General features: G+C 38.6%; 2 protein-coding genes across 2 annotated transcripts in view; both read right to left on the bottom strand.

The window, feature by feature from the left end:
- LOC118749942 (probable tubulin polyglutamylase ttll-15) overlaps positions 1–13,304 on the bottom strand; it is a 57,828-nt gene that overhangs the window by 32,567 nt on the left and 11,957 nt on the right. The window lies entirely within an intron of this gene.
- Positions 2,449–5,097, bottom strand: LOC118749954. The gene is made up of 2 exons (XM_036484712.1): positions 3,754–5,097; positions 2,449–3,720 (listed from the first exon to the last, which is right to left on the bottom strand). Exons 1-2 carry the CDS (start codon positions 4,049–4,051, stop codon positions 3,116–3,118), a joined length of 903 nt encoding a protein of 300 aa, XP_036340605.1. The 5' UTR covers positions 4,052–5,097; the 3' UTR covers positions 2,449–3,115.

The following is a 13,304-nucleotide window of genomic DNA, read 5'->3' as shown; positions in this document are numbered from 1 at the left end:
AAAGTATTTTAAGAACAAGTGTTTAACAAGTAATGTGTATCACTACACTACTCCCCTCTTCCAAAAACTTTCATATCTAACAAATTAAAAGTAACTCGCTTCGTCTTGCTGGATGAACTAAGTTTACTTCCATCTAGAAATGCAGGCTTAACTCTGTCTATAGAAATATTTACTAATTTGTTGTGATAATTAATTTTGAACCACTTCGGTGTCTTTTCTATAACCTCGAACGGTCCTTCATATGGTTCCTGTAAACCAGTTCTTTTCCTATCAATTCTTACTAAAACAAATTTGCAATTATATAAATCTTTTGGAATATAAACAAGTGAATCTTTATGATGACATACTTTCGATTCATAATTTTTGAGATTTTGCTTTAATTTATTCAGTACATCAGATGAATCAAATTTTGTTTCAGACCGAACTACCATTTGCGAAGGAAGCCTTAAATTTTCGCCGTATAACATCTCCGCTGCTGTAGCGTGAATGTCTTCTTTGTAGGATGATCGCAAACCCAACAATACTATAGGTAACTCCTCATACCATCTGCTTGCGTTTCCACTAGCCATAATTGATGCCTTTAGTTGCCTGTGAAAACGTTCGACCATTCCGTTAGCTTGCGGATGGTAGGCAGTGGTTGTAATCTTATGACTTCCTAAAAGCTTTGTTAGTTCAGTAAAAATCTGAGAAGTGAACTGTGTGCCCTGATCTGTTGTAATTGTCAGTGGAACTCCAAAACGTGAAACAAATTCGCGGAAGAAAGTTTCTGCAACATTTTCCGCCGAAATATTTCGAAGTGGATATGCTTCTGGCCAACGGGAATTTCTATCGATAATAGTTAAAATAAATTTAAAATCGTGTGATAAGGGAAGAGGTCCAACGATATCCACATGTATGTGCTCAAAACGTCCTTTTGGAATTGGTATTTTCGAAACTTGAGATTTTGTATGTCTATAAGTTTTACATTTTTGACAGTTAACACATTCTTTTGTCCACTGATTTATAGTTTTGTTCATCCCTGGCCAAAAATATCTACTTGTGATCAACCGACGTGTTGCTTTAACACCTACATGAGCTATATTATGTAATTTCTCAAAAACTAATTTTCGTAACATTTGCGGGACATATGGCCTTGTTGAACTAAGTGACGTTTCACACCAAATTTGAATATTTAAAGATGGTATTGCTATTAACTCTAGTCTATGTCTACAATTTTGATCATATACTAATAATTTAATTTCTTCATCTTTGTTTTGTTCATCAAATAATCTTCGTAAGTTCAGGTCAGTAGCTTCTAATGCTGTAACTTCAGGAATCCTCGATAATGCGTCTGCAACACAATTTAAATCTCCTTTTATGTATTTAATATCACTAGTAAATTGAGATATGAATTCTAGCTGTCTGGTTTGCCTTGGGCTTCTCTCAGCTTTTGAGTTCATAGCAAATGTATGCGGCTTGTGATCTGTATATACTGCAAAAGATCTACCTTCTAACCAATGCCTGAAATGCTTAATAGTTAAATAAACAGCAAGTAATTCTCTATCAAAAGTACTATATTTACATTCAGACGGGCTTAGTTTCTTTGAAAAGAATGCAAGCGGTTCCTTAGAATGTTTAACTTCCTGTTGTAGAACACCCCCAATAGCTCTACTCGATGCATCTACAGCAATAGACAGAATTGCATTACTGTTGAAATGCGTTAACAGTGTTTTCCTAGCAAAACTCTCTTTAACTTGCTTAAATGCATATACTGATTCATCAGTCCATTGGAGCACTTTATCTTTGCTCTTCGATGCTTTTGTTATCATACTATATATTGGGTCAAGCATTGCGGCAAGTTTTGGTATATACCTATGATAGAAGTTCACCATTCCTACAAACTTCAGCATTTGTTTGATAGTTATTGGTTGACCGAAATCAAGAATAGATCGGACTTTTTCCTCTGATGGTTGTATACCCTCGGATGATATGTTATACCCTAGGAAACTGATCTTTTCTGCTCCGAAAATGCATTTAGATGGCTTAATATTCAAACCGTACTTATGTAAACGCTGGAATAGCATATTTAAATGCTTTAAATGTTCTGCTTCGTCTTTGCTAGCTATCAATATATCGTCCAGATAAACAAAAGTAAAATCTAAATCGTGTAACACCTCATTTATGAATCTTTGAAATGTTTGTGCTGAATTTCGTAAGCCAAAAGGCATCCTGACGAATTCGAACATTCCAAATGGTGTGGTTATAGCGGTCTTATGGATATCTTCCTCTGCAACTGGTATCTGGTGGTACGCCCTAACTAAATCTATTTTTGAAAATATTTTCTTATTTTGAAATTCAATATGTAAATCGTGAATGTGTGGTAACGGATATCGGTCGGGTATCGTGATCAAGTTAACTCTTCGGTAGTCGCCACAAGGACGCCAGTCAGTTGCGTCTTTTTTAGGTACCAGGTGCAGTGGCGATGCTCCGTGGGATTTAGATGGACGACATATCCCGGATTTCAGTAAAAAATCGAATTCAGCCTTTGCTATTTTGTATTTGATTGGATCTAAGCGTCTCGGGCTACAGAATGGTAATACTCCATTTGTTATGATATGATGAACTGTCGAATGCTCAACTTTTTTGTTATAATCAGGTTCAGAAATTAATGAATGAAAATTCTTTATAAGCTTTGTATATTGGTTTTCAACCGAAAATATTTTTGGCAAAGAGATATTACAAAACGCAGATATTGCGTCGACAGACAAGTTAGTTAAGGGATCTATTAACCTCTTATTTTTTATATCTATTAAGAGTCCATACTTCCCTAAAAAATCTGCCCCTATGATGGGTTTAGAAATGTCAGCAATAAGAAATACAAACGGAAATTCCCGACGAAGTCCCAAATTAACATTTAATAATTTCTTTCCATAGGTCGAAATCATACTACCATTTGCAGCAGTTAAAATAATGTCGGAAGATCGTTTGTGTATTTTGAATTTGGAGGAAGGAAGAACTGAAATTTCGGCACCACTGTCTATTAAAAATTTAAGCTTACTTTCTTTGTCTAACACAAATAAGCGACGTGTTGAAAATTTCAAATTGCCATTGTTAGTCGCTGCAACAACAGCATGTCCTAGTTTGTCGAGTCAGAATTATTTCTTTTAAAGGCACACGGTTCTTCACACTTACGTGCTTTACTACCAAAACGGAAATGGTACCGACAGACCCAATTTTTAGATTGAGACTTACTACGTGACTGGGAATTTTTATTATTACTAAAATACCTCCTTCTTGATCGTGATGGTCTATCATATATTTGCGTTTTAATCTCATTAATGTCCAACTGCAAACGATTAAAACTTTCACACATTTTCGTCGTAACCTTCGCTAAATCTTCCACAATTTTCCCTAAGTCATCAAAATTATTTGAAGAAGTAAGTACTTTACTTTTAACAGCACAAATTTCACTACCACTGGTAATTTCCCAAATTTTATCTGCGAGTTGCAAGAGATCATTAATATTATTTAAATTAGCGCTGGTTAATGCAACATACAAACTTTTAGGTAGTTTCCTCAACCAAATATTTTTTAAGAAAATCGGGTCTATAGTGCTACCCGCTAACTGACCAAGGGTCCTATAATACTCGGAAGGTCTGCGATCCCCTATCTCAGTATCTGACAAAATTTTATCAAGTCTTCTCTGCTCGCTTAAAGAATGTCGGTCAATGAGAACTTTTTTTAAATTTTCATAAGTCTCAGTCTGAGGTGGATTTTGTATAACATCAAGTACATTCGCAATAACTTCTTGAGGCAAGGCAGTTATAACGAACTCGTACTTGGTCGAATCCCTACTAATTCCCTTTGTAGCAAATTGCATCTCGGCATGTACGAACCATGCTTCAGGACAGTTAGACCAAAATTGTGGTAATTTTACCGAAGTAGCACAAATTTCAGACCTGTCATACGGATTACGTATATTATCTTGTGACACCTCACAGGGATCTTCAATATCAATCAGAGACCTACCAAGTCTATCCCCAGCACCTTTTTCTTGAGGAGAACGCAACATATTGGAAGAAGGTTTACAAAAAAAATAAACTGTTCTTTGTATTTAAAAAAAATAAAATAAAATTGTCTAAGTGTAAAATTTAACACAACTAAACTACGCTAACATAAACTTATCTATTTAGATGTTTTGATTGGTGACGGTTTAAAGACTGGATGTTTTGTGGTTGTTGTTAAGGTTACAGATGTTGGTGGCTGTTGCTGCTTCTATACGGCCGACTATAATTGCGACTGCTGTTTCTGTGACATTTGTTGATATTTTGTACTTGTTGTTGTTGTTCAGCGTCAGCAAAACTACTTGGCGAGTGCTTTAAACGCGATGAGGATGGATGATAATAGACAATTGTCGATGTGACAACGGCAGAACTTTCCTGTTGGCGTTGTTGTCGTGATGTCTGCTTATGTTGCTTTTGTTGCCTCTGTTGTGACTGATTGTCGTCGTGGTAACGATGCTGACGCAAATATTGTTGTTGATAATGATGTTGCTGCACAAATGGCGATTGATGTTTGCGTTGTTGCTGCTCTCGTTCTCGTTCCTGTTCTTCTTGCTGTTGCTGTTGCTGCTGATGGAGCTGTTGCCCGTCGTCTTGCTCTGCTTGCAATCGCTCCTGATGCTGCTTTGCAGCTGAGACTGCTCGTATTGCTGAAGTGTGCGCCGTTATTCGCCCTCGTACACGGGGCGACTGGAGTAGTCGAAATCGGACGCGTTCACAAGCGACGTTTTCATTTGTATTCGCTAACTAGATGCAATGCAAAAATTCTTTGCAATCTTAATGCAATACAATAAAATCGCCGCGTCTATTCGTCGTCGTTATTGTTTTCAAAAATGTTGTTGGACGCGCCGTATCGCGTTCGTAAGAGTTGTAATAATTTGTGGTTGCTTTTGTTATTGTAGCCGTTGTCGAATTCAATTTCGACAAATGTCCTCGAAAGCGATTTTCACGTTTCTAAATTTTATCTTTGTTAAAAATTGCTCCTGGCAGGATCGACAATTTTAGGTATATTAAAAAATATTTAATTTTCGTTTTTTTAAGTTTAACAAATTTTCCAGGTTTTATTTTATTGAATATTGAAAACTGAATAAATGAATATAAAAATTTTCAACTCAAAATTGATCGTACATAAATAAATGTAACAAGATATTTTCATAATTCAAAGTATTTTAAGAACAAGTGTTTAACAAGTAATGTGTATCACTACAGTCTTCGACGCAATAATCTTAAGTGTGCTTCTCTTCCACGCAAAAATCTAAAATGTGCTAGTCTTCCACGCAAAAATCTGAAATGTGCTACTTTTTGACGCGAATAATGAAATGTGCTAGTCTTCCACGCGAATAGTGAAGTGTGCTACTCTTCGTAGGGACCGACGATATGATGTTCGAATCACAAGTGTCCAGATTTAAAAATAACAAGTAAGAAAGTATAAGTTCGGGCGGGGCCGAACATTAAATACCCGGCGCAAGTATTACATATATGCCTTTTCACCTTTCCGAAAGCTACCGCTACATGGTAAGCCGGGGTGTATCAATTTTGAATAAATTAGCGTTCTTAAATTTCGAAATATTGACGTTTCGAGCATTTCTAAAATTTACCGTTATATGAAAAGCCGTAATTTTAGTCCGATTTCAATAATTTTGAACGTTTTGCTTTTATGTGGCAAGCACAATAACCATACCGAGTTTGGTACAAATTGGTAGAACGGTTACCGAGATACATATATGTTATCATAAGTGGGCGGTGCCACGCCCATTTTCCAAAATTTTATGATAAGCGTATTTCCTGATAAAGAATTGTTGCCAGCATCAATTTTGAATAAATTAGCTTCAATATTTACGGATTTATCGAAGATTACGTATTTCTCCAAATTACCGTTATATGGGATATGGGCGTGGTTATTGTCCGATTTTTAAAATTTTCGGCCATTTGGTATCCTGTACCAAGGCCAATAACTGTGCCAAGTTTGGAAGAAATCGGTGCAGCGGTTGCCAAGATATACACATGTAACACTAAGTGGGCGTGGCTACGCCCATTTTTCAAAAATTTATAATATTCTTATTTTTCGTCTAAAAGTTATTGCAAATATCAATTTTGAGTGAATAATCTTCAGTAGTTACTAAAATATCGCAGTTTTCGTATTTCTGAAAATTACCGTTATATGGGAGGTAGGCGTGGTTATTGTCCGATTTTGCCCATTTTCAATACCATCCGTCCTACGCCCGAAAGAAGTACACGTACCAAGTTTCGTTAAGATATCTTAATTTTTACTCGAGTTATCGTGTACACAGACGGACGGACAGGCTGACGGACGGACGGACGGACGGACAGACAGTCACCGCTTAATCGATTTCTCTTTTCATCCTGATCATTTATGTATATTTGTCTATATCTATCTCGATTCGTTTTGCCTGTTACAAACAACCGTTATGTGAACAAAGTTATAATACCCTTGTGCACAAGTGCGCTCGGGTATAAAAATGGAGTCATCTCATGGCAATGGAGTAAGTTATCTTTAATTTATAACATATTTAACTTATTAAAGATCTTTTTTAATTCAGTGCAAAACTAAGCGTGTCCGGGGAAAACCAAACCATGTGTGGACAGTGTCGGAAGAGAAGTCCCTAATTGATTTTCTTTTAGAAAACCGCCTATTTGAGGTTGTAACACATTCAGATCCCAATTGTTTGATTTCGGAACTCCTAGATGGACACTTCGGCGATTTGCCAACAACACAAGCATATTAAACCTAAAAGTTTCATCGATCTCTTCCTCCTCATCTTCATCGCCTAACAAAAATGCACCAAATAAATTTAAAAAACTCATAAATGACTTATTTGACGACTCACTTCCTTCCATCGTTGCGTCCTGCGCGTACTTCTCGCAAATCGCAGCCATTAATTTGCTTTTCTCGCTTCTTCTGGGCATTAGAAACTTTCTAAAGCTGTTTTAATAATTTTGATTTTGTCAAATATAATTGTTAAAATATTGTACAATAGCACACGAAAAAGTATGGGATGCTCACAAGTTTCATTTTACAACTGTTCTAAAAAAATAGTACAAAAGAGCAAATATGACAAATAGCACGACTTGTGAACTCCCTAAGTATGTTCAGTTATACTTGATAGGATAAAGTTATACAGCTATAAGTGGGCGCTACCACGCCCATTTTCTAAAATTCCAAAATAATCTTATTTTAAGAGATTATTGTGAGTATTATTTGAGGGCGATTAATTGAGTAAATTAGCGCCCTTAAATTTTGAGTTATCGAAATTTCAAGCATTTCTGTAATTTACCGTTATATGAAAAGTAGGCTTAATTTTAGTCCGATTTCAATAATTTTCAATGTTTTGTGGCAAGCACAATAACCGTACCGAGTTACAAATTGGTAGAACGGTTACCGAGATAAATATATGTGATCATAAGTGGGCGGTGCCACGCCCATTTTCCAAAATTTTATCATAAACGTATTTCTTGGTAAAGAATTGCTGCAAGCATCGATTTTGAATAAATTAGCTTTAATATTTACTGATTTATCGAGGATTTCGTATTTCTCGAAATTACCGTTATATGGGATGTGGGCGTGGTTATTGTCCGATTTTAAAAATTTTCGGCCATTTGGTATGCTGTACCAGGGCCAACAACTGTGCCAAGTTTGGAAGAAATTGGTGCAGCGGTTACCAAGATATACACATGTAACCATAAGTAGGCGTGGCTACGCCTATTTGCCAAAATTTTTTAATATTCTTATTTTTCGTCTAAAACTCATTGTAAATATAAATTTTGAGTGAATTATCTTCAGTAGTTACTAAAATATCGCAGTTTTCGTATTTCTGAAAATTACCGTTATATGGGAGGTAGGCGTGATTATTGTCCTATTTTGCCCATTTTCAATACCATCCGTCCTACGCCCGAAAGAAGTGCACGTACCAAGTTTCGTTAAGATATCTCAATTTTTACTCGAGTTATCGTGTGCACAGACGGACGGACGGACGGACGGACGGACAGACAGTCACCGCTTAACCGATTTCTTTTTTCATTCTGATCATTTATGTATACATTTGTCTATATCTATCTCGATTCGTTTTGCCTGTTACAAACAACCGTTATGTGAACAAAGTTATAATACCCTTATGCACAAGTGCGCTCGGGTATAAAAACTGTTTCATAGGCATGTCACTTTTAAGAGCTATTAAGGCGCCAAAGCACGGAATACGGGACTAATATGGGACATTAAAAGAAATACAGAACTTTTGGCGTCCCTTATGAAATAAATAAATTGCCAGGACAATTGACGAAAAGAAGAGGACTGTCCCATATAATACAGGACGGATGGTCACCGTAGGGATGGTATGAGTATGATGAGGGCGAGGACGATCAATGTCGTCGTGCATATGCGTACATCAGAGTGTTGTGCGTTTCTCTGATTTAGGCGTACTTACAGTTACGGTCAAAATAATAGAATCAAGATTCAAAAAGATGCTGTTGGCAACTTATCTTTATTTATCTATTGTTAATAATTTTAATTTAAAATATGGGTCGACCTATATCAGATACCACATAAATAAAACTTTCAAAGCTTGTATTAATTTCAAAAAAAAATAATCAAACTTAAAAAAATATTTTCATCAAAATTTTGAACTTTTTGATCAGATTCTTAAGGGCATTTTCGGGTACACAGTTTTGTAGCTCAATCAATTTTAGTACAATAAAGTGCAAGTTTCAAGTCGCTAAAAAATACCGTTGGTTTTTTAGATTTTTTTGCGGAGGGTGTTGCGTATTTTCTTCAATATAAAAGTAAGTTTTGTTCATGCGTTACATGGAAGAAAACTCGTAAAACCCTCGACAAAAAAATCTAAACAATCAACGGTAAATTTTAGCGACTTCAAACATGCACTTTATTATACTAAAATTTAATGGGTTACAAAACTAAGTCAATTAATAAATTTTAGGTAGAGTTTTTTGCAATACGGGCAACTGTTTATTAAATATTTTATTTTTCGCTAATTTTTTATAAAAAAATGGTTAATTCCACAACAGAAACCCCAAAAATCAGAATTCCAAACCTTGTGGAAAATTAAAGAAAATTCTGCAAATTTTGATTCAAATATTGCACTTTTTATTTACAATCTTTAGAAAAAAGCAAAATATGCAGTTTTTAACCCTTTCAATTTTATTGCAGGTCTGAAAAAGTTGGGATTTACCATTCATTGCTTTTTGGCAAATTTTTTTGTTGAAGGTGTCGCTCATTTGTTCCATATAAAAAATTTTCGAAAATTATTTTATATGGGGAAAATGAGCGACACTTGCAACAAAAAAAATTGCCAGAAGTCAATAGTAAGTCCTAGCTACCTCAAAGTTGCACTTTATTATACCCAAATTTAATTGCAGAATTTTCCTTAATTTGCACAAGGTTTAGAACTCTGATGATAGAGGTTTTTGTTATAGAATTAACCATATTTTTATACACAATTAGCGAAAAATAAAATATTTAAAAAATATTGGCCCATATTGCAAAAAATTAGCTGTACCCAAACTTTATTGGCTGACTGTAGATACTATAGGATATTAACCTTATAGAGTAGGCTACCATTAAGTCTGGTAATCGAAATAAAAAATTTTCTATGATAGTTAATGAATATATTAAAAACGAAAATTTATGTCATAAAAACCAGAATAAAATTTAAATAATTTGGGTTAAAGCTTTTAAGTTAATCCCACTGTAAGTATGAATTCATTAGCACTGTGAATAAGAAAAGGTAAACAAATAATGCAATAGGGTATAAGTCGTTGTGCTGAGTATGCAGTTACAGTTGCACGGCTATACTCAATACCGACTCTTGCGTCCTCGTTCGCGTACTCTGGGCAACGTGAGACACCCATGTCCGAGATGCGGTAACCAATCCGAATGGAGTCTTGGGTCACGGTCGGTTTAAGGGCTCACTGAAGTCTGCAGCGTCTCTTCACCAGTAGGTCCGGCTGCAAGCGGGTGTCTGGCTTGGAGCAAGCGGTTCGCTATGTAAACGTGTATTTGGTTGCGAAAGCACCCCCGACCCAGCAATGGGTTGTGCGCTGGGTTTGGGACCCGCCCCGTAAAAACCTCCTCCAGTGAAGAAGTAAGGTAAATCGTCGGATGAGAAGTGGGAGAGAGACTCCGTCGCCGAGTACTGTCCTTGACCCCGGTGGACGAGCGTCTAGGTATAATCCGCATCAAAGCGAGATTCTTCAACATCTCGCTCATCTTCGCCCATGCCCCGACGGAAGAGAAGCATGAGGTATCCGATCTCTTCTATGAGCGCTTGGAGCGCACGTACAAGTGCTGTCCCCGCCACGATATCAAAATCTTGCTTGGCGACTTCAATGCCAGGATGGGCAAGGAAGGGATCTTTGGAACCACCGTCGGAAAATTCAGCCTCCACGACGAGACGTCCGACAACGGACTGAAGCTGATCGACTTCGCCGGGGCCCGAAACATGTTAGTATGCAGTACTAGGTTTAAGCATAAAAAGACTCATTAAGCTACGTGGCTGTCTCCGAATCGAAAAACGAGAAACCAAATCCATCATGTTTTGATAGACGGAAGGCATGCTTCAAGTGTTTTTAACGAACGTATACTCCAGGGCCAAACATCGAACGCAAGGAACGCTTAAAGTCGAAGAGCTGCAATCACAACAGGCATAATGCATTCGCTACTCGACTCTCACACCTGCTCTTCAACAAACCGGCATATGCGAGCAGTGGAACCGTTGGGGCTGCCGTAGTTGAGCTTGACGAGAATGACTGAGATATTAGCCGATCTGAGCGGGGTTGTTGTAGCCGCTACAACAACAACAACAGCAGTGGAACCACATTTTCCGCTCATTAAGTACTGCCGCCGAAGAAGTAGTCGGATTTCAGCGTGCCCGAAAGAACAACTGGTACGATGAGGAGTGTCAGGAAGCTGCGGAGAAAAAAATGCCACCTACAAGGCCACGCTGCGATCGGGCGCAACGCGCGCTATGTAGGACCGCTATAGGGATCTGAAGAGGGAAGCGAGACGTATTTGCCGCATTAAGAAGAGAGAGGCCGAATTACATGAGTGCGAAGAGCTTGAAATGCTGGCCGACAGGAAGAACGCCCGAAAATTTTACCAGAGTTGGCGACTTACGAAAGGTTTTAGGACCGGGCGTACTCCTTTAAGAGCAACAATAGCGACCTAGTTACCGATGTTCAGCACGTACTTTAATTATGGAGGGAACACTTTTCCACCCTACTGAATGGTAGCAGCACGGAAAGTTGTGGAGAAGAACCCGAGCCCCCAGTTGATGATGACGGAGTCGACGCTCCTGTGGCTGATTATGAAGAGGTACAAAAGCAAATAGCAGCTAAAAACAACCAAGCTGCGGGAGCTGACAGCCTGCCAGCTGAGATATTCAAATACGGTGGCGAGGAGTTCATAAGGTGCATGCATAAACTCTTATGCAGAATATGGTCAGATGAACCCATGCCCGACGGCTGGAATTTAAGTGTGCTCTGTCCAATCCACAAGGAAGGCGACCCCGCCATTCACGCCAACTACCGTGGGATCAGCCTTCTAAGCAAAGGTTACAAGGTCTTATCGAGCGTATAGTGTGACTGGGCCTTATGTCATTCCCACGACATCCGGTTCTACGTACCGGAATGACTCGGGTTTTACCCGACCAAGGGCTGTTGTTCCGGCGATTTAACACCGTTTAGGTCGGCGAAATCCGTCAAACGTTGCTCTATTCTAGGGCTACATCTGCTCCGTGCCCTTCTGCTCAGGGCTGGCTTTGAGTCCAACCCAGGACCAGAAATTTACACCTGCTGCGTATGCCATAGACGACTGCACACAAACTCCACCTCGGTCAGGCGCAATGCCAGTGGCGGGTGGAGTCACCTCCGCAACTGCTCGGGCCTGCGTACGCACCGGCAATGGACCACGTCGTTCGTGGCCCCATGCTGTGCGAACCGGACCGCCTCCACGGCAAACCACCACCCTCCCATGCAGTACACAACCAACACGCCCACACCCCAACACAACACAACAATAGATCCACACACAAACACAATAGCACCCACACACCGCCGCTGGCAACTCCTACTCCCTCCAACAATCTGCTCGGTTTGTCAGTCCAGAATATACCGTAACGTGACATAAGTCAAGTGCAACTCCTGCCTTGGCTGATGCCACTTTAGGGCATGCTCATGACCAGTGTTGCCGTTTTGATACATACTTCGTTTTTTTCCTCAGTGTAAATTTGGATACCTTTTCCCATAAGTATTCAAAAGTTGAAGAAAATGTTTTTTATATATGCACGAGTTATTACAACATTTTTAACAGTTGGCTGCCCATCCTTCAAGCAAATTATTTTCCTTTGTTGTTGTCACTTTGAAAATTAATTTTTTAGCTACATAAACGTGCATATAATAATGCAGAGTTTGCAACATTTTAAGTTTTGCGACCTGTAGTAGTTAGCTGTAATGCGAAAAAATCTACTTTTACATCCCGAGCAACCCTTCTCTTAGCACTCAAAGGAAATTGACAACCATGCCGATGACTAATTTTCACCAATAACTTGACTGTACTAAAAATAACTTATAACTTGTAAATTTTGAGTTATATGTCGTTAACCGAGAATTCAAACAAGTTCTCAGAATTTACAGAAAAATACAAGTTTTTGGGAAATTTTTAAATTTCATAGATAGCTCCCAATCCACCAGTTTGATTGAAAAACATTGTAACCATAACAGCAGGAAATAACAATTTACCAAACTAAATGTAACAGGTCAAAATTAGTTTCAATTAGTATTATTTTGATATACTAGGAAACATTTTTGCATGTATTGTGTGGGAATCTAATCGTAGTAATAAACATCGAACATGCGGAAACTTTGGCTCGTTGTTGTTGTTGTAGCGGCTACAACAACCCCGACCAGATCGGTAGGTTACTCAGTCATTGTCGTCACGTTCCACTAACGGCAGCCCTAGGAAGCGTGTGCTTCTATTGGGTTGGTCCACAAGGACAAAGCCGTTAGGGTTGTCGGCTTTTCCGGGCATGCGAAGAGATGTTTCGAGTCATGTGGGGTCTCTCCGCATGCCGGACACTCATTTGGCACATCCTCATTCAATCTACTCAGGTAGGAGTTTAACCTGCTGCAGTAGCCAGAGCGGAGCTGGGCTATTGTCGTTCGTGTCTCCCGAGGCAGATGAAGCTCCGTCTTGTCTATGTCCGGAGACGGTATGCCTAGAACGGCATTCACAGG

The sequence above is a fragment of the Rhagoletis pomonella genome, unplaced genomic scaffold (assembly GCF_013731165.1).
Source record: "Rhagoletis pomonella isolate Grant_MI unplaced genomic scaffold, Rhpom_1.0 Rhpom_scaffold_00001, whole genome shotgun sequence".
NCBI classification, from domain to species: Eukaryota; Metazoa; Arthropoda; class Insecta; order Diptera; family Tephritidae; genus Rhagoletis; species Rhagoletis pomonella.
Note: the sequence above shows the minus strand (reverse complement) of the source record. Positions and strands in the feature narration are given on the sequence as shown.